At 45.2% G+C, this 22,478-nt stretch overlaps 1 protein-coding gene across 2 annotated transcripts in view; it reads right to left on the bottom strand.

Annotated features, from left to right (window-relative positions):
• Positions 1 to 7,977: 7,977 nt before the first annotated feature.
• Positions 7,978 to 22,478, bottom strand: part of LOC135385299 (histone-lysine N-methyltransferase 2A-like) — a 57,415-nt gene continuing 42,914 nt past the window's right edge. For both annotated transcript variants that reach the window (XM_064614525.1, XM_064614526.1), the window contains exons 27-34: positions 18,814 to 21,086; positions 16,946 to 17,020; positions 16,615 to 16,739; positions 16,300 to 16,553; positions 16,087 to 16,216; positions 15,878 to 15,973; positions 10,409 to 10,476; positions 7,978 to 8,578 (exon numbers count right to left, since the gene is read on the bottom strand). In XM_064614525.1, the coding sequence (XP_064470595.1) occupies positions 8,473 to 8,578; positions 10,409 to 10,476; positions 15,878 to 15,973; positions 16,087 to 16,216; positions 16,300 to 16,553; positions 16,615 to 16,739; positions 16,946 to 17,020; positions 18,814 to 21,086 (3,127 nt within the window). In that variant the 3' untranslated portion in view covers positions 7,978 to 8,472. The remainder of the gene's footprint in view (positions 8,579 to 10,408; positions 10,477 to 15,877; positions 15,974 to 16,086; positions 16,217 to 16,299; positions 16,554 to 16,614; positions 16,740 to 16,945; positions 17,021 to 18,813; positions 21,087 to 22,478) is intronic.

Raw genomic sequence — 22,478 nt, 5'->3', positions numbered from 1 at the left:
CTTTCGCTTTATGACCAAAATGGGCGGGAACGGACTTGGTCATATTAACGAGTTGAGACTGTATATAGGATGTTTTATTAGCCTTTACAGATTTTTTTTTAAATATACGAGAGCGGCATAGATGTCATTTTTGCAGCAAGTTGATTTCTTCGGCAAGGTGGACATCCTCTCGAAGAAAGTGTGCAACTACACGTTTATCCGGACTTCATTTATCCGGATCCCGCGGTATCCGGACAAAAGGCACGGGAACGGATTTTCCTCCATGTATTTTGTTCTCGTTTATCCGGACTTCAGCTTCCGGACTCGGACAAGAATTCCGGGGAACGAAAGTCGAAAATTCTTGTAATCCAGCTTCAGTTATCCGGACTACCGTAAGTAAGAGGAGACGCTGACCCCGCTTCGTCACCCTTTTCGCTGTTTTGGGGTTATTCCCGTCACACGTCAGGGACCTATAGTACATTCCTCCGTAGGGGAGACAACCGTGCACGATGACCCCCTTTTCTATTTGTGTGCGTTGGGTCACGTTGACCAGTTGAGTCATTTGGAAATATCTCGAGCAACTGTCCGGTTCTAGAGGGGAGAGCTCCAACCCGAGGGCCTGCTGCTTACAGCCCGTTGGCCGATGAAGACGTTCCCCTATATAGCTGAGCTGCGATACCTGATGCAGAGGCTCACTGTGACTGCCGTAGATGATGCTGCGGTTTCTGACTACGTTGAGGTTGATAAGGATGATGACGCGTGTGCAGCTATGACTGATGACGGTGTGATTGCTGCTGTTGCCTCCGATGATGCATGTGCAGCAAGACGGTGCCGATGACGCCAGTGAGAAACAAGGCCCCGACATTGACAGTTTGCGACCGCACTGACATTCTTCGAGCAGCGCAACAGCGTGGCTCAACTCTATGCACTTAGCAAAAGTTTGCAGGGATCGAGTGCCTACACTTCTATGTAACAGCTGTCATTGGTGAGATTTCTGTGTTTTTTAATAAACCTTGCTCTGTAGGACGTTTCTATTCGGTCGTTTCATTTATCCGGATGCTTCGGTATCCGGACGATTTCGCCGGGAACGGCACCGTCCGGATAAACGGGGGTCGACTGTACAATATGACTGATTACCTAAAATTCGTTAATTAACTCTTTCGTTATTAAATTTCGGGCAAAAGCGAGATAGCAGATTGAGAGACTATACTAGTTGCAAGCCATTTCACGTTTAACAAATACTGAAACGCACACGTGCGATAAAATATACATTCCCGAATTTTGATATGCAAATGAGCCGAAATCAAACCGCGGCGACCGGGAACTTTTGGGCAAAAAGGTGAGATAGCAGAACTGTAGATATTTCTCGCTAGAACACATTCTATTATCTAAAAATCCTGAAATGATCAAGTATTTTTAAATATCCATCGCCGAATATTGCTACCTCTACCCGAGAAACGTCATCATGACGTTGGTAGACAGACCGAAACCAAAACAGATCGGAATGGGAGAGCTGGGTTCTACGAATGGGCAATTGTTCGCTGCCTCCTATTGAAAGAAAAGTAGGACCGAAGGTCGCGTCCCTTTCAGAGACCATCGTAATCCCCTCAAGACCGTGGCTTTCGGGCGCGACCTTGTTCGCCACTAGCATTGAACGTAGTTCAACTCTACCAAACTCGTGGCGCTGTCGAACATTATGACGTCATTTGCTTACAAACAGGTAGAGGTCTATACAGCGCTCATTTCACGTCAGAGGGCCTCGTGATTTGGAGCGATGGAGATGGTTGGAGTGGGTGCCGCTCAGCTGGCCTGTCTGGCCAGCTGAGCGGCACCAACTCCATTCATTTACTTATCCAAAGCGGTTTCTCTAACCGCTTTCATGCCCAGATAAGCCTCCGTCGGCGAGGGTGATGCGCTCCTCAGGCGCGCATTTTCGGTTTCGGCTCATTTGTATACTGCGATTCAGCATACAGCGAAATTCAGCGATGGATGTTTCACGGCACGCGCAGTTTTCTTGATTTTTAAAAGATAAAGTGGATTTCAACGACGATTGTCTCCCGTTCTGTTATCTTCTGGCTTTTGCCCGAAATTCCCTAATTAAAGAGTCAATAAATTAATGTCAGGTAATTAGTCATCTTGTAGTTACATACTCTCTTCCAGGGGATGTCCGCCCGGCCATAGAACTGAGCTGCAAAAACATTTATGCAGCCCTCATTGCGTTAAAAAAAATCTGTAAAGGCTAAAAAAGAAAAGAAATGTATATTGCTGTCACCGCGACCTTCCTTAAATTCAGGAGTCCTGCTCACCTCCGAATCAGAATGAAAAGTGAACTGTCCAAGTTTAATCCGATTACGCAAACAAACAGTACTCAAGCGAGGAATTGCTCGGAATCGCCATCAACATAACATCTGTGCAGTGATGGGCAGTACTTGAAGTACCAAGTAAAGTAGTACTTCAAGTACATTTCTGTGTACTTGTACTTTACTTTAAGTACATTTTAAATCGTGTACTTTCTACCGTACTTCAAGTACTTTTTTCCGAGTACTTTCCCCTCAAGTACTCAAGTACCCAAACCTGGACTCCAGACAAAAAATCACAAAAGTGTGTGAAAAATGCACCCTACTAAAAGCGCTAAAGTGACAAGAAAAAGACGAAAACACATAGATAGGGTGTAACACGTAGATAGGATGTGATAACACATAGATTGTCTTCTTGCCGTCATTTTAGCGCTTTTAGTGGGATGCAGCACCAAGAGTCCCAGTCTGACATTTTACCACAAATGATTTTTGTGCTTTTAAAGAGCATGTTTGTTGAAGCAAATCTATTGTTGAGAGGCTTGAAATGTTGAAAAAGTATCAACGCTTCTATGATTATGTAAAACGAATGGAATGCAAAGACACGCACACATTATGACAATGCAACCGGCAGCACAATGACTAGCTCCATTGTCATTTCAGTTCTCCCAATGCAGGGTTCTATGCTTTTTTATATTGTTCCCTTCATTGGCAATTAATAATCATTTTATATCACATTATATGTGTGAAAAAAGCACGACACAGATACTATAAACAGTGAAATGCAAAGTTATACAAATTAAATTGGCAATGTACTTGATGAGTACTTGAAGTACTTTGCCTAGTACTTTGTACTTTACTTGAAGTACATATGGAATTGGGTACTTAGTACTGTACTTGAAGTACTAATGATGCCAGGTACTTTACTTTAAGTATAACTTTGAGGTACTTTGCCCATCACTGCATGTGTGTCGCTCACTCATTTTAGATCGAGACATTCGGTATAGGTCCTACGAAAGACAAAAGCACTGCAACACGATCGCACGTTTCTGTCTTTTTCGTAACAAATGCTTGCATGTATAGTTACCTTTGGGGGGGGGGGGGGGGATCTTACGCAGGACCAGAGCCGTTCCGATGGGGGGAGGGGAGGCGAGAGGGCTGCCGCCCTCGCCGGAGAGGGCGCAGAACAGCAGGTCCGGGGATGCTAGTTGGACTAGAGCAGGGATGGGCAGTATTTAAATACGTTGTAATTAAAATACTACTTAAATTTTAAACACATGTACGAGGGGTGTTCAAGTCAAGCTTGGACTTTCTGTCTCCTGAGTGTACAAATGGTACGCGCTACTTCTTTTTCGTTATTTTCACACGCGACAGGCCTCCGAGTTCACCACATGGTGGTCCAAAGTTTGTGCAAAACAGAAGACACGCGCTGGACAAGATGGCCGACAACGAGATGAGCGCGCACATCGAACAGCGAATTGTCATGGAGTTTCTCGTGAATGAAGGCGTAAAATCATCTGAAATTCACAGAAGACTTCAGGCTCAGTATGGCCACGATACACTTAGCCGCAGCAAAGCGTTTGAGTGGTGCAAACGGTTCCGAGACGGCCGTACATCAGTGCAGGACGATCCCGGCAGGGCGGCTCAGAGACTAGTGTCAGAGTTCCTGAGAACATCCAACTTGTGGAGCGCCTGATCCTCAAGGACCGACGAATAACATGTCTCGAACGCTCGAAAGACGGACCCTTCTGTGGGAACGTTGAACACTATCATTCATGAACACCTCCAGTTTCGGAAAGATAGTGCCCGTTGGGTCCCGACTCCCGAGGCAGCTCTCCGTGTTTGACCGGCAGAGAAGACTGGAGAAACCGTTTCGACACTGAAGGACAGCCGTTCCTTGATCGGATCATCACGTGCGATGAAACGTGGGTGCACCATTTTACTCCTGAGTCTAAACGCGCATGAAAACAGTGGAAGCATGGGCTCGCCAGCTCCCAAGAAGTTCCGAAGCAGCCCATCTGCGGGTAAGGTCATGGCCACGGTTTTCTGGGACAAGGCTGGCGTTGTTCATGTTGATTTTCTGCCCAGTGGCACCACCATCAATAATGCATATTACTGCCAGGTTCTCAGGGATGTGCATAAGGCGCTGAAGCAAAAGCGGCCGGGCCTGATCACCAAAGGAGTCCTCCTCCTACAGGACAATGCACGCAGGCATACCGCGCATCTCATGACACGTACCTTACAGGAACTTGGCTGGGAGTTGCTGCCACATTCCTCTTACAGTCCAGACCTCGCCCCCAGCGATTTCCATCTCTTCGGGCCACTGAAGGCGTTCTTTGGGGGCTGCCACTTCAGCTGCAACGACGAGGTCAAGAATGCGGTCCGATCATGGCTGCTACGCGCCGGTAAGAATTTCTACGCTGCTGGCATCCAAGCCCTCGTAAAACGCTGGGACAAGTGCATTAGTGCAGCTGGAGATTACGTTGAAAAATAAAACTAATTTCTTGCCTGTAAGTTCATTTTACTTTTGCAAAAAATGAAAAGTCCCGGTTTGACTTGAACACACCTCGAATTTATATTTAAATACAGACTCGAAAAATGTATTTATAGTTATATTTAAATACAAACATTCGAGTATTTATTCTTGTAAATACCCTATAACTACTCCTAAATACAGTATATACTGACTCATGTCTTAAAGTTGCCCTGCACTTAACTCCTCGGGATAAAGGGAGAGTTTGGGGAGCAGTTATGCCGTGTTTGCGCTAGCGCATATGCGACAATCCATTTTAGATGACTAGTTTTCCACTGTTGTTCCAGACAACGGTCGCGACTACCTTCTTGCACGAAGCATCTTCGTCAAATTTAATGCAAGCCTTTGCTCATCGGCACCCGTGGAGATGCTGTTTCTGATTGGCCGAACAGGAGACGCCTAAAAGATGCAGTCTTCGAGACACTTAATAATAAAATATTATTATCGCTTATTATTATTATATCTTAATATCGCAATGATAATCTAACAAATAAATGCTATTGTTCCTTGCTGATTTGTTACGAACATTAAATACTGTATTTATATTTTGAATTTAAATACACATATTGAACAGTATTTATGAAGATTATTTAAATACCTCCTTCAACAAAGTATTTTGTATTTATATTTAAATATTCAAAAAATGTATTTATGCCCATCCCTGGATTAGAGTCACTAAATAGGGTTGAATTGAAGTATTGAATTTACGATCCCAGCAGTGCAAATGAGCGTTTTCTTTTCTTTATCATTATCTCATCCCACGCATCACCACCAGCAATGGGGTAGAGTATCGCCTCTGGCGATGGAACCCCCCCTTCATTATCATAAAATAAAGTTCTTGTTGTTCTTTTCTTTGTTTACAGAGCTTATTCTGAGTGAGGGAGGTGATGGGACGCTTCACGTTTACCCTGCCCCAAGCGCAAACTCGCCTCGGGACGGCTCAGCGCAGGACCACCCTTTGTTTATGACAAATGTCATTCATCGGCACAAAAAACAAAACAAATGTGTTAATATCTGGAGATTCCTAATAGGCAAACTGAACAAAGTAATATTTGATTAACATAACAAGAGTAGGAAAGGCTAGCTGGTGCTGACGAAGTCACAAAGTAATAGTTCTCGTCCCGCTAGCTCACAGGGACGTGCACAGGACGTACCTGAATGACTCTTCACGGGCAATCCGGGAGTGTCACCCTCAGAATGGTCTGGGTATTTACATCAAAGACACATGCTGTCCAAATGCAAAAATCCTGGATCCGCCCCAGAACCACCCCTGCAGAGCAGAACCGCCTTGATTCCTTACGATTATGTTCCTTGATTATCCACGTAGCAATACCTATACAGGCACGTCTACTTGTTTGATCACCATTCACAACAGTGCAGAAATATCATCAATGAGTCACTGATAACCTCATTTGGTAGGCCCGCGAAGGGCCACCACCATAGAACCACTGATAATATTTAGGCACCTTGCAAAAAGCACAGTAGCAACATACCTCTCTTAGACACGTGCAGCTCGGTGTCAAGTACTTGAGTACATAGGCGCCGACTGCGGGGGGGGCGCGGGGGCCTTTGCCCCCCCGGAACATGAACTAGGGGGGGCGCCGCCTCCCCCGGGAAGTCCCGCTAAGAGGCTGACACCAACCTTGGGGGTCGGCGCGCCCGGGTCAAAAGAGCGAAGAGGCACAAACCCGAAAATGAATCTTGCAATTTGTAAGATATGTATCCGCCAACCATACTCATTATCACAGTAGAAGGTGAGGCGAAGAAACACAGAGGATGACACAACACATTGCCTGAATTTCGCCCAAAGCAATCAGATCAATGAAACGAAGCAGTCGAAAAGGTACCAGCAGCTGCCAGTAGGTGTAACGGTAGGATCTTCGTAACGCATATTCGTTGGGAGCGGGTTCAAGTCCCGCTGCTCCATTTCATTGACCATATTCATTATGTTACGCGCATTTCGGGTCAAACACCGAGGATTCAATACATTTTGTTCTTTTTGCACTCAGTTTTCAAAGGTGTAATGCCTTCGGTTGTGCACATGTTCACTGTTTACGTTCGCTCTGTTTTTTCTTTTTTGTTTTGTTTTTTCTGTCCTTCCTTCCTCTTATTTCTATACGAGTTCTGCATACGTCATAGGATCCCGCCAGAGTGTGTGATTCTGCAGCTTTAGTTCTGTGTTCTTCATTTTTCTTTACTTTCCTTCTTTTTGTTTTCTTATTTTCTTCGTCTCTTTTGACTTCCCCCTTTCACTTTTTTTTTGGAATAACAAGCCGACATCCATCTGGCTTACCTTTCCTTTCTTTTTTTTTTCTTAATAAACATATCCCCCCCGCCAAAGTACTTACTTCGCGGTGCGCCCTTGCCCCCTCCGGGAAAATGAAAACTCTCCGCCTCTGCTTGAGTACTCGTAGCGCTCTCTTTGTCGTACTATAAGTTGTCGCTAGCACGGTACGCATAGCAGCACCGCATTACCAGTTCATTTCAGACCCGGAACACACACCGGCTAGCCGGTGAAGCTAGACCGTGCACGCGATTGCCACCACCAAGAGCAAAAATAGCAGAGGATGAAAATGTTTGGGAGTTACGGAGGATTTTCATCCGACATCCCATATCTGCCGTTTTTTTTTTCTTGGCCTTTCTTGCAGGCTTTGGGAGGGGAGTTGGAAAAATCCTTGCAGTGACTATCATCATTATCATAAAGACACCAGCTAGTGTTGGCTATGCTCTCTCTGCAGTTAACACTCTTGGGGTCTGCACCAGGGCCAGCCTCTACAAGGGGGGGCACAAACAAGACACCTTTCGGGGAGCAAGAATACCAGGTAGGATGCAAATGTCTCACTTGTCCCCCCATAGGCGCAAAGTAGACGCCAGGACTGGTCTGCACCAATACTATGGCAGGCTATGTGGTAGAGAGAACAGGAATGGGCCACACAAGGATTCCCCTGCACCCCAGAGAGGAGGGTGTATACCCCTCCCTGTAATTTCTGAGATTGCCATGCCTATAACTATAACCCCCCCCCCCCCCCCCCATGTGTGTGCAGTTTCTCCGTTGATCCTTCAAAGCTGGTGCCCCCATGTACCAGTTCATGGAACTGTCAACTGATATCCAGCAATAACAGGCAGACAGAAAGAGAGACCCACCCACAAAGTATATCATTTCTCCTCTCGTCAGTGTCGTCACCCTAACAACAGGAGTGACTTAGATTTTAATGACTCCAAAATAGTGCTCAGAATACATTAGAGGGAACAACACAACATCATTGTAAAATGAGATATTTATAGTTGTGCATATTTTCTTTTCTGTCTTCAAAAATCATTAGAAAGGATAAATTCTTTGACCGTAATTACAGTTAAAATTCTATACTATGTACAAAATGACTCCGGGGATCACAGTTGGCACCCGTAGAACCCAGGCAAGGCACTTTCAGGTATCTCGTAACAGGTCTCGGTCTTTCAACAAGCCCTCCACAGGGTTCTCTCACACAGTGTCCTTCTCATTTAAAACAAAAAAGTTTCGCAATAAAAAGCTCATAGCTGGGCATGGCACAGAGTGCCCTGTACAGATTTTACAATGACAATGCTACACAATTCTTAAAAAAAAGCACGACACAGGGAAAAAAAGCGTATTTACAAAAATGCTGCAATAAGCTCGCTGCACGCGCATCAGTTCAGAAACTTTCTACATCGCCTGGAGCCACATGAACAGGGAATTTTCACATCTTCAATAGGAAACTTGTAATCGTACGTCAACTCTTCACCCTTGAGAATCCTATGAGAGAAGAAGGGAATGCAATTAGCATTCTTTTTAAGTGAAAGGTATGCCTTGCCATACACTGCTGGTTATATGCACAAGCGTTTTACATCATATCAGATACTTGTGCTGCAACATCAAAATCCAATAGTGTAAATCACTCAACAACTATCCCTCTGCAACTGAGTTACCAATCACAACAAGCAAGCTGTGAATAGCAAAAAATAAAAATAAAAGGATCTATCATCTTTCACATATTGCAAAGTTCTTGTTGGTCATGTAGCAGTCACGACAGCCACTGCCAAGCTATTGCCTCTCAGTCCACTTTTCTATCGGGACTCTCTCACTTTTGCATGTTCAGGACCATAGCTTTGGCACACACCTTCGGCATGGAGTAGCATGAAAACGTGCACATAATGGACCTTTTTTACAATGGCCTATGCGCATGCGTATGACTTTGAGGTGCCGGAGAGGATTATCTCCGTCTTCACTAGATGGTGCACTATGGGGACAACAGAAGTGGGCACCAGTGTGGAGACCGCACAAATGGCGCAACCTTGTCGGCCCCACTCCGGACCGGTTTTGGTCCTTTGTGCTATCCACGTGGATTTGCTTTGACGCGCACCGAGCATGGTTCTTTGGAGAGCCGCCAGGGTATGATGCGTACAGCAAAACCCGTGTATAACGATATCCCTCATAAAACGATGGTTCATGATTTTACCGTCAAAATATACATTGGTTCTATGGGGAAACATGGAATGTTGTCTTTCAACGAGGAATATCTCTCATTCTGCTAGCTCGCTTTTGTGCGAAATTCCCCAAAAGAAGAGTTAATTAATGAATTTAGGTAAATAGTGATCTTGTAGCTGCATACATTCTTTGAGAGAATGTTCGCCTATCCATATAACTCAAATGCAAGAATGGCATCTATTTTGCTCCGCTAGTTTTTTAATAAAAACTAAACTTCACAACTTGCTCCCTTCCCATAGCTTGTCTGGGTAGCACAACAGTGTCCCACTTCTAGTTTAAGGCTCAAGCATCCTAGAAATTAAGTACCTAAGTTGAAGAAACTTCTAGCTTAGAAAATAACTTTGTGGCATCATACATGCAAAGGTTCGTTGTAGGGGGTATTCCTGATATGCCGCTGTTAAGAATCCACAGGTACAGAATACCAGACGTTAAAAATCCCAAATCATCAGTTGAATGCTTCCACCGCCTCGAACCACTATGGGCCTGTTTCACAACGTTTGGGGGCACTCCGAACCGTATTCTGCAACGCCATTTGTGGTCGTGTAGCTTTTTCCGTACACAGGCATGTATCACCTACACTGCGGCTCTGAAAAATCGTGGCGCAAGAATTTCCACAAAAGAGATGTCGTTCCCAGTACGGCGGTAAAGCAGGGAACACGCCGGACACGACCGTCTGGTACGGGCGCTCTACACTACGTGAGGACAGCTGGCGCTGCAGTCGCCGGACAAAACTTTAGTGCAACAGGCCCATACAGGTCTCTCATGACTAAACAACGTCTCTTCGTTTTGTGTTACTCCAGCGCGTGCGCCCTGCTAAGCCTAATCGTTGCTAATATGTACATTCCATTCGCTAAAACGACTTTGATGAACATCGAAAACACGCGAAGCTGTCACATTGCTCAGTGATATCCTACTCTGAAACAGTGTCATTCTGAGGCCTCGCAGGTGTAAGCTTTGATTTTGCAATCTGTGATTTTGGTATTGTGGATTTTGAATGCTGGTGTATTGTGGCATACCCACTGTAAGTGGGAATGACCAATGCCTATTTGAAACACACTACCTCCACAGCCTTAGCAGGTGATAATCATAAATGCTTACCTCCTCTGTGCAAATATCACAATGTGTTTTTTGTTGTCCACTGTAATCACCTTTGAATAACAGTTCGGCTGCAATGGAAAAGAAGCAGTTTGGAGTGATGGCGCGGGCTACACCATAACCATCAAGGGAAAAGCAAGCACATTATGCCACAATGACACTATTGTAACAAGAATGGCTACTTACACAATACGCTAAAAGTGGGAATGAGAAAGCAACAATGTAATGCAGGTCTTGCTCACTGCCAACAGCTACTATACTCTATATAATCATGTGTGACTTGGCACATCAACTAGCATTTCGTGTGTGGTTCTACAGAGGAAGCATACTTAAATGTGAATATTCTGTAATATGGTACAACATCAATGGTAAGCCTTCAGCTTTTCCCTGGATGCTCCCCTGATCATGTATAATTAGGGACCTGTGTTTTCGGGGTTTATTTTCTTTGAAAATAGGGGGCAAAAATCGAGCCTTATTTAAGGGGCCCTAAAACGAGGTAAAATCGGGCGTAAAAGTACACCTTCGGATGAAAAAAAAAGAATGGAAGCACATCTCGCATTTTAGATGAATATGAGGTGTGGAACAGCTGTGCTGAGTGTCCAATGCTTAGCGGTCTCCAATGCCTGTGTCCTCATCTTAGTTTTTTTTCTTCTGGGTTTTACCCCATGTGTAATTCTCTTTACCCATGTCAGACATTTTGATAGCGGACATGTTTGATTTTGCCACCCTAGCAACCTCCTGTGATAGGCATAGCTCGTCATTTTGGACCTTTGAAAACTCACAATCATCTGATAAGGCATTAGTCCGGGCCCATTTAACTCGCGTGAAGGTCGACATGGCGTATCAGTGAGGTCTATCATGCCGCATATTAGTGCACTCACCAGATAACATCACACTTGTGAACACAGTACATGTGATGTTGTCTGGTGAGTGCGCTAATATGCGGCACGATCGAGCTCACCGATACTCCATGTCGACCTTCACGTGAGTTTGTAGCAGGGCCTGAACTCACGCCTTATCAGATGATTGTGATCGTGAGTTTCGAAGACCCCAAATGCCTAGCTATGGTGATAGGTAGCTCCAATTGTTACTTGTGTGTGTAAAGAGGACAATGCAATAAGCAAAGTGCAACAAGCAGTGATAGCAACAGCTGTAACACCCAACCGTGCCACGCGCAGCTATATTAGCACGTTGATGTGCCCAATTTCATACATGAACACATAGGTGCATTCCAAATGCATAGTTACTGATACAGCATGGTAACATGAGTTCAATGTGCACCCAATTAAGCGATAAAACATAGAGAGTGTAATGGAACATAAAGCTTCCAATACTTTTTTCACCACTGATGACACTGAGAAATTCATAATGTATATAAGCCTAGATGACAACATGTAGCTGCTAGTGGTTGTAATATCCCTGCCACAAGGGCATCTCAAAAGCCATTGAGCCCACTGTCCACTGGACTCAACTGCCAGTTGTGTGTTGCCACATGGCGTTTCACGAGGGCCTTCGGTTGAACGGTCAAATGGGTCAGCGGAGGGCCACGGAACTCCCTCGAGGGTCTCCCAAGCCCGTCGAGACGCGGACGTCTATACTCTCGGGCACCGCGTCTTCCCCTAATGCGCTGTGAACGAGAGTTCTTATTGTCATATTGACTACGCTTTGCAATGCTTTCTGGTTATTTGTTTATTTGTTTTTCTTACTGCGCGTTTTGTCCACAGGTAGCTTTCGCTATTTCATCAATATATTTTGTTTCTACATCCTTATTTGTGATTTTTTTAGATTTCACGTTGTATATTATATAGCTTAGTTTGTGCAATGATGTTTTGTTCGACGCGACCGGTCGGCCGATAAGTGACAAGTGGTCAAGCAATTTTAGGGGAATTCACAGAGCGACTCACTCACTGATTACTACAACGGTGACAAAGAACACTCTTTGAAATGAAAGTGAAATGAAAGTGGAAAGATAAGGAAAACGATGAAATATGCACCAACGCCGGCTAGCGGACAAAGCAAACAATAAACAAAACACAATGTGGCCAGAGGATGTGCCACAGCATCTCGATGGCAAAATGTGAAAACTTTCAACGGCCATAAAAAATATGCTCGTGTGGCAGCGGTAGAGCTCCGCTGAGTTCAAAGGCAATTTAAAATCTCGAAGGCATTTCAGTCGATTGTCATTTTTCGTTGACCGTGTGACAGGGATATATATCTAATGAGTGTGGATGATAACAATGAAAATGAGTTGAGTACACGGTCAGTTTCCAATATGTCGCTGCCCATTTTCCTTTGTGCGCCCTATCGAAGGCATTTCAGTCAATTGTCATTTTTCGTTGACCGTGTGACAGGGATATATATCTAATGAGTGTGGATGATAACAATGAAAATGAGTTGAGTACATGGTCAGTTTCCAACATGTCACTGCCCATTTTCCTTTGTGCGCCCTATCTGGTCAAGGGACGCACAACGTGCGACAAAACGTCGTTTTCATGTTCATGTTGAAAACGTGGAAAATTAAGTTGCCTTCTCAGACATATGATTTGCAGGATGGACAACGCCAAAACAGCTAACTTTCCCTGAACCATGGCAATGTGAGTAGTTTTGAGAGGTGTGAAATGCATGATGAGATTTACATGTACAGAAAAGGAAAAGCACTGAGTCGACTATGGCTCCCATAAGGACATCTTCTGCTCTACACCCTGTAGGAATTTCATACATAAAGCTAAAAGTGAAGGTGCTGAGGTACCTTTTTTTCTGTTCCCCTGTACTGGGTTTTAACGTTTTTCTCGTGGACCACGAAACAGCTTGGTTTTTTACACATTTCAACCACTGCTCTACTTGTACTCATTCTACACTACAGCAAAATGCTTCACACTACGTGTACACAAGATAGACGTGGAGCAAGACTTACTACAGTGCACTGCATTTTGCAACCCTTACTACAACAGTGTCATTATGGCAGTGCTCAATTACTGATAGGTTAATGCCATTTTCAATGCAGTATAAAGCAACATTATGGGTAGACCTATAATTAAATATGACGTCAATAACTAATTAAGATGTTAAGGAGTATAATTTCCTGGACCACCTAATGCCCACACACTATTATAGAGTGCCTCCATGCATGAGATGGAGCAAACAGAAGAGAAGCTACAAGATTGGCCACCCGGGGCAGCAATTAGTCAAACATGTGGTCACTTTTAGCTCCGTTTACTTTTGTCATGGCAACTCGGAAATATACATGGTCAATTTCAGGGTTGTTATCTCTCTTATTGCGTGCTCAATGGTGAAGTCATAACCCTATGATTTGATTGGCTAGGAGGAAATAGAGCACAAAAAATTCACAGACAGAGTCAGACAGAGTCAAAGTGGCACTCGGCTCTGCAGGTATGCTCTGCTCCCTCATCAGCAAAGTTAACCATGATCAGCTGGGGCCTGATTGCCACATTGATCACAATTATATGTTTTGCCAGTTTTGGGTAGTAACTAAGTTACTTTTAACTTGTAACTGTAACTAGTTACTTTGGGGGGGTAACTAGTTACAGTAACTACGAGGGGTGTTCAAGTCAAACCGGGACTTTCTGTCTCCTGAGTGTACAAATGGTACGCGCTACTTCTTTTTCGTCATTTTCACACGCGACAGGCCTCCGCGTTCAACACGTGGTGGTCCAAAGTTTGTGCAAAACAGAAGGCACGTGCTGGACAAGATGCCCGACAACGAGGTGAGTGTGCACATCGAACGGCGAATTGTCATGAAGTTTCTTGTGAATGAAGGCGTAAAGTCATCTGAAATTCACAGAAGACTTCAGGCTCAGTATGGTCACGATACACTTAGCCGCAGCAAAACGTTTGAGTGGTGCAAATGGTTCCGAGACGGCCATACATCAGTGCAGGACGATCCCGGCCGGGGCGGCTCAGAGCGCAGTGTCAAAGTTCCTGAGAACATCCAACTTGTGGAGCGCCTGATCCTCAAGGAACAACGGATAACATGTCTCGAACTGGCTCGAAAGACGAACCTTTCTGTGGGAACGTTGAACACTATCATTCATGAACACCTCCAGTTTCGGAAAGTTAGTGCCCATTGGGTCCGAGGCAGCTCTTCGTGTTTGACTGGCAGAGAAGACTGGATATCTCCCAAAAGCTAAGGTACAGTTTCGACACTGAAGGACAGCCGTTTCTTGATTGGATCATCACGTGCGATGAAACGTGGGTGCACCATTTCACTCCTGAGTCTAAACGCACATCAAAATAGTGGAAGCATCCGGGCTCGCCAGCTCCCCAGAAGTTCCGAAGCACCCCGTCTGCGGGTAAGGTCATGGCCACACGGTTTTCTGGGACAAGGCTGGCATTGTTCATGTTCATTTTCTGCCCAGTGGTACCACCATCAATAATGCATATTACTGCCAGGTTCTCAGGGATGTGCATAAGGCGCTGAAGCAAAAGTGGCCGGGCCTCATCAAGAAAGGAGTCCTCCTCCTACAGGACAATGCACGCCCGCATACCGCGCATCTCACGGCACGCACCTTACAGGAACTTGGCTGGAAGTTGCTGCCACATCCCCCTAACATTCCAGACCTCGCCCCCAGCGATTTCCATCTCTGCGGGCCACTGAAGGCGTTCCTTGAGGGCCGCTACTTCAGCTGCGACGACGAGGTCAAGAATGCGGTCCGATCATGGCTGCTACGCGCCGGTAAGGATTTCTACGCTGCTGGCATCCAAGCCCTCGTGAAACGCTGGGACAAGTGCATTAGTGCCAGCTGGAGATTACGTTGAAAAATAAAACTAATTTCTCGCCTGTAAGTACATTTTACTTTTGCGAAAAATGAAAAGTCCCGGTTTGACTTGAACACCCCTCGTAGTTACATTTCCAGAGAAGTAGCTTTTAACTGTAACTAGTTACTATTTCTGTGAATGTAACTGCAAAATGTAACTAGTTACTCGAATAAATGTCGTTCCTTTTTTTTTCTTTACCCTACCTTACCCTACTTCCCCATAACAGTGTCTTCCCTCCTTTTATCCTGAATCGGTATGTGCCCCGTGCCTTGGGCTTTTGACCAAGCTGGGAATTCCAGTTTTGCGAACAGAAATTAGTTGAATGCTGCTGCTTTCTGCCATATCACAGTTGATATGTGTGTGAGCAGCGATTGTGCCACTTAACTTTATCAACAATGGTCGAATTAAACCAATATCGACGTGCACAAGTCCGGACAGAGTACACTGAAGTAATCATCCACAGAAGATAGAAGCAGCTAGTACAAAAAAATATTGTCAACATGTGTTAAGATCCTTTCAAGTTGTGTTATTAGTTCTCTGTATATCCCTTACGTTTAGGTTACGAGAAATAGTTTCCCTACGAACCGTATGGGACCCAAGCAATTGGAAATTATTTGTTCGTGTTATCAAAGTGTTCATTTTAGAAGAGTTTCTTATCAATTGACTACCCTATATGTGACACTAAATCAAACTTACATCACAGGAGTGATTGATGAACCTAGCTGCATTTCCATGCATTGTGGCGTCAACGACGTCAGTGTCATCAATGCGGAACATGTAACACCCAATGCCCTGAAGGAGACAAAACGTGAGCACAGTTAACACAGAAAATTCAAAGCAAATACATAATTGAAAATCAAAACAGGAGGAAGAGGGGGAGAAAAAAACACAGAGGCAGTGCCAACCTTGCTTTCATAGTACTTCTCACGCTTGTCCGTGAGTGCAGCTCGAATAACTTCACCAGCATATTCTATGATCATTTCACCAGCGTCGATGTTTCGGCGGCAGTAGAGGCCGCGACCGTGAATACTCGACCTGAAAAAAAAAAAAAAAAAAAAGAGCACGCTCAACGCGAGAACATGCCAGGCTTCGTTCGTAATAAAAGCACTCGTCATTACCTGTAGACACCGACGGCTTCTTTGGCAGTTGTCTTGAGGTGCCGGAACCGCATTGCCATGGGGAGGTCCAGGCTTGTCACGCGCCGTGATGACTTGTGTACTACTTCTACCTCTTCCGTTGTCTGAGATGAGGCAAGAGGATCATACTGCGGCGGCAGACGATGTCGTGACGCCAGGAACTTGAACATGTCGTGGTCCTCTCCGCGGCCCCTGTACCATTCTAACCGTGCACAGCCTGAAGCATTCTCTGGCAACTGCAAGCAATGAGGGGCATTTTAGAATCATAGACTGCTGTCTGAAAGAAATGCATCATACCTTGACACACTCCTTCTTGTGGAACTTAAAGGTATAGTTGATGCAGTTGTCAGTCCCAGGGAGTTGCTCTATTAGGTATACTACAGTGTTGTGTACAAGGCCTATCATTGCGTATCCATCTACGTCTGCAAGGAAACAGCCAGAACACAGCGCGAGTTGAGTTTGTAACAACGTGAGAACATAATATATGCAAGTGATAAATTGGGCTAAGCAGGGACATTTTGTCTTTCCTCTGTACTAACTTCCCAAGCCACATTTTTCCCATCACAGTGTTGAACAGCAAGCATACAGAAACCATAACAACAATGTATACAATGCATCTGCTACGCACCATCAACAGTAAGTGGCTGAAGGTTGGCAGCTGCACGGCTGTCCTGCAGTTTTTCAAATACGTACCGCCACGCTTCTGCAATTGTAGAGAATTCTACTGTAAGAACACTCATGAAGCCGTGATATAGTAAGTCACAAGAATAGAAAAAGGAGTTAAAAGTTTGGCAGGTTGGTCACACACAATTAAAATCGGGAGAAACTCTAAAACCCCCAGTGCTGGGTACATGAAAAGACAGCACACGCAACATGCACAGAGAGACAGACAGAGAGCACTGAACTGGCAACCAAGATTTTATATCCCGAAAGAACTAGTTTTTATACTCTGTATTTTCATTCCTCTCTGGTGGCAGGGGTTATTCCAAATTTATACATATTTTTTATAGGTAGATACTCTTTTCATATGCAATCACATACTGATTTTTACATTTTCGTGGCTTCCCGATATAGTAATTCACCTCCCTTTTTTTTTTCTTCCCCTATTACATAGAATTCTTGTTTTGGTGATGATAGGTTCACGCCCCTCAGAGGGCCTGAAGGTGCCCTGCAAAGTTTTTAAATTTTTTCTTCATGTTGGCTTGATGTTCTTTTAGTCTAGTACTGCTACATCTGGTGGTCTGCCCAATGTATCCGTTAAGACATTTGTCAGGGATGCTGCACATTACACCTACGCTACATTCCGTAAATTTTGTTTGACGTCTCGGATTCGGCACCCACGCTCTTTTTCCATACTACTTTCAATCATCAATGACATTACATTACCTCCTTTCTTGAACACAACGTGGACACTGTATTTCTTACAAAACTTTTTTAACCGGTGGAACGCTTCATGCACATATTGGATAACCCCTCTCTTTAATTATTATTATTATTATTATTATTAACTCCTCTCTTTCTCTCAGTTTCACTCTCTTTTCTTGTTCTTGGTGGCAAATCTTTTTTATATCCCTGTTGGTGACGTCTATAATTAATGATTATGGAAATCCCGCTTCCTCTAACACTTTTATCTGATTATTGCAGCTTTTTGCCATCCTGTGCAGGCATGATCTTTTAATGGCACTTATCGCCGCAGACTGTGCCACCGACTTCTTTACTGTTTTTAAATACAGGAATCATATGGCACTAGAGGTTTCTCACTCCTTGGTCTATACTCCCAGCAAACTTCTCTCTCACTTTTTTGAATACTGAAATCTAAAAATTGGATTACCCCATGCACATCTCTTTCCAAAGTAAAATTCAACCCCCTCACCCTTCCTTTCAAATATACATTTAACAGTGTACACATCAGCATGTTTGTCTGCAGATAATCGTCAACATAGGGCATCACCCTGATGACTTGCAACTCGGTGTTCTGAACTCCTTCCAAAATTTGCTGGTCAGCCTGTGCTAAAACCAAGGCACTTAAAATTGGGGCTATTTTTGACCCAATACAAATACTACTACGTCATATTTGCCTATACACAGTCTCATTAACTTCTATCAGAGTGGAATCTATATATAATTGGAGTAATTTCATAAAATCTTCCACTGAACACCCGGTTGAATTTTGGAAACTAACAGTCCCATATTTCTCGGTTCCCATTTTTTACACAGCTGAACATTTTGTTTGTTGGCAGGGTGTAGTAGAGATCCACAACATCGAGAGAGAGAGGGGGAGAGAGAGAGAGAGAGAGAGAGAGAGAGAAAAAAAAGACTTTACTACTTTGCAGACTACCTAGGAAATCTGCTACGTACTTCATCAGATTTTGTTATTTCAAATGCATTTTCTATGTTTAGCAATTTCAGCCTCTCCTGTAAATAGGTGCCAGTTCAATTCCAGTAATCTTTGTTCAGTTTTAATTGAGACAGAGCCAATATCCATTTCATACTTACCATGGATATCGGCAGAAGAATACTCGAACCCGTCTTCGCTCTTTATCTCATACATTATGTACGGTCCCTCAGGCGCCTTTCGGGGACTGTCTGATGGTAGCAAGTTCACTGTGCTGTGCACAATAGGCTCCTGCTGAGGTGGTGGTAGTGTATGTGGTGCCACTGGCGCAGGTTCTGCACTTGAGGACTGTTCAGGCTTAGGAGGGCTCTGCTCAGGCTCTAGATCCCCATCCGAGGGCCACCCTTCCTGCAAAATGCGCTGTGCCGCTTTCTGCAGTAGGGCAAATATTCCTTCCGCAGCATCACCACTCCTGGGACTCATTTCGGGGCTGGGACTGAAGGGAGACTGTGGCGGTGGCAACAACACGGGCGACATGCGTTCTGGGAGCGAACCGGACGTCCCAAATAGATCCTCCGCCGTTGAAGAGTCGGGCTCTGGATAGTTGGCCACCTCGTGAGGAGGTGATAAACTGGGCTTTGCGTGGTCTGTGCTGCTGCTCGCAGCTTCCAGCACCGTTCCCAGAACGTCACTCGACGTCGATTCCGGCGGAGGTGGAGTAGGCTGCCTCTGTGGAACACACTCGTTGTTCTGCTGCACAACCAAGCATTTGGTGCACTGATGCTGCGAGACGATGGAGCTCCTCTGCGTCATCACTGATTTGGTGCTTCCGTGATGTGCCACCACTGATTGGTTGCGCACCACGACTGCCTTGGTACACTGCTTCTGCGTCACAACTGCCTTCTTTCTATGCTCGCTGCTTGGTGCAGCGGCATGTACAGGATCAGCAGGCATTCCTGATACAGCTTGCTGTACCTGACTAATCGCAGTTGTACTAGCCATGCTGCTACTCACCATGCCCCCAGTTATGCTCGCACTCATAACATTCCCACCGGCAACTATGCCGGGGCCGGCTACCAGCGGCACCTGGCTGCAAACGCTCGGTGGTTGCAAAGCGAGGGGCATGACGGGGGGCTGCCCAATGAATGCCAGTGGGGCAGGAGCAGGTTGCATGAAAGGAGCGGTCATGAGAGGCACTGATCCAAGGTAAGCAACCTGAGCACCCATTCCTAATGTGGAGACACAGTTGTTGAGGCGGTAATGTTGGCGAGGAATGATAATGGTTCCCCCAGGGACTTCATATACTTCAAACTTGTCACAGCTGACGCTCGTCATGTTGATAGTGGAAGGAAACTGATTGACGAGGGGTATGTTGTACGTGGGGTACGGTGCGTACCCGGAGATGAATCGACTCAGGTCCAGTGGCAGAGGCGGCTGGGGGCCAACTTGTGGCACACATGTTGTCTGCTGCACAGTCGGCACTGGTAGAGGAGGCTGCGGCACACGCTTCTGCATGCAACCTTGGGAAGTCGTCGTTTTCGGCAGGATAGCCTTGGGGGAAACAGGTGCGGCGGATGGCCTGGGCCTCGCCCGGCTTTTTGTTTGTGATGAAGGTGCCGGACTGCTTGTTCTGTTACCTGTTACAGTTGCCTTTGTAAGGCCTCTGTTACAGGTACAGCAGCCAGAGTGCTGCTTCGCCACCTTGTTGATCTTTTGGCTCGAGTCATTCCCTCGCATACTATTAACAGATTTCGTGCCAGCGACAGGTCCTCGCGTGATCGATGTCTGCCATTTTTCTGAAGCACCGGGAGAGGATGAAGTTGTCTGCACCCTTTGCACATTGTCTGGGCTACCCTGGGCGATTACCGGCACTGGCTGATTTGCAGCTTCCCCACACGCACCACCCATCACACCTTGTTCATCTTTTGGCACAGCGCTGTTATCACAGGTCCTCGATATATTCTCGAGCAGTTCGGCAAAGTCTAACTGGCTATCTGTCCCCTGAACACACTTAGCGAGTTCGTCGAGGATCTTTGCGTCAAGGTCGTCCATGCCACTCAGGTCAGAGTGTCCCTCAGTGAAACGAGAAGAGTCTAATGAGAAAGTATCATCACGAGGGCCGTCCAAGAAATCACCTACTGGAGATCCTTTGGAGGAGGACAGCAGCTCAACTGTCCGATCATTCTGTTCCTCACTCGAAGAAACCACAGGTCCCACCCTATCACAGCTATCTAAAATATCACAATGCCCTCCAGCAGGTGCCAGTTCACTAGATCTCCGGCGTTTACGCATGGGTTGAGAGTCGTGCACAATGGTTGTGTTTTCTCCCGGGTCATCCCGGTGAGGCACCTTAGGTGGTCTCACTTGGTACGTTCGACAAGTGTAGACGACGCGTTGTCGTGGGTTTTTGGTGCTCCAGAATAAACGGCGACACCTGCAAGACAAAGCGTAGTACTCATAATGCCGCTTTAAATCTAGGAACATAGTAGAGCTGTACGAATGGTGGAATTTCGGTTCGAATCAAATACGAAGAGAATATTTATTTCTTTGAATAATAACGAATCCAATACATTCGGATATTGCTACATGCACTATTACACAGAAAGCTACAGCTTGAAAAGTATCTTCTGTCGGCATAGCCATTGTCATATTTGTTATGTATTCCAATCCAATAGCTGCTGCATATCCTTTGGGTGCAGGGAAACCATTCCACATGTAATGGCATTTTGAATTATGGAGAACGAGAATTAAATTCTCTGTGACTCAACCGTAATGGTAAACTTGCATAATTTCAGAACAGAAAAAGAAAAAAAAAGAAAGAGAAGGTCGCCAGAAAGCCTGTGCAGTTTTTCAGTGTACATGCATTTCTTATCATATGATATAATAGAGGTCGTGAAAACAGAAAACTTACATAATTCGCAGAAAATCGAAAATATCTCAATCATAGCCTTCAGTAACAAGTGGACGCAAACTTACTACAAAACTCTTCTTAGCGACTTTCCGCTGGTTTCCGCTAGAGCTGACCAACTTTGAACTTTCACGACACTGTACAAGATTTTCGTGCCCCGTTATGTTATCCTCAGTGTGTCGAACCGAAACGTTTTTCGTTCCGGTTACATCATAAACGATCCGGTACCGGTTCTGCTCCGGAGTAAAAAAATAACGGTTCATACTGGTTTTTAACCGGTTCCGCTTCTGCTGGGAATATTCACCCCCACCAAAAAAATAAATAAAAAATAAATATTACAAAATGTAAACCCGTTTATTCCGCATACACGGTATTTAATATCAATAGACAGCTGTGAAATTGGTAGCTCCTAGTTCCTGTAGGTTACTGTCTGTTCAAATGGGCTTTCTCCTTTATTGAAGCGCATGCTACAAACGGACTTGTTTGTCGTGATGTCATACGTAAAGTACTTTCTTGCTGGGTTGGAGCGATTGCGTCCCATCCGAATGTCTGTTGCTACTGTCTAGCCAGCAAGCACCGCCGCACGAGTACGACGCAAATCGAGGAACACCTTCATTCACAAACGCGCTCGACGGCTCCGTTTTATTTTCTTCGTGTCCTGTCCACAAAAGAGTTGCCACTTTGCATGGGCTTGCCCTCGCGTATACGTAAATGTATTCAACTTAGCTGCTCTCAAACAAGGGACGCGTTGCGCGACATTACCGATAAAGAAGCCGTTATGCAACCCCTTGGGTCGCTGTTTAGTTGAGGAGAGTTTGGGGGTCAAATTAAAACGAATACTACGGCACATTGCTAGAGAGTCACATGTACCTCTAAGTCTGTGTGCGAGCGCGAACTATAAACCATTACACAGGGAGC

This window comes from Ornithodoros turicata, chromosome 2 (genome assembly GCF_037126465.1).
Source record: "Ornithodoros turicata isolate Travis chromosome 2, ASM3712646v1, whole genome shotgun sequence".
NCBI classification, from domain to species: Eukaryota; Metazoa; Arthropoda; class Arachnida; order Ixodida; family Argasidae; genus Ornithodoros; species Ornithodoros turicata.
Note: the sequence above shows the minus strand (reverse complement) of the source record. Positions and strands in the feature narration are given on the sequence as shown.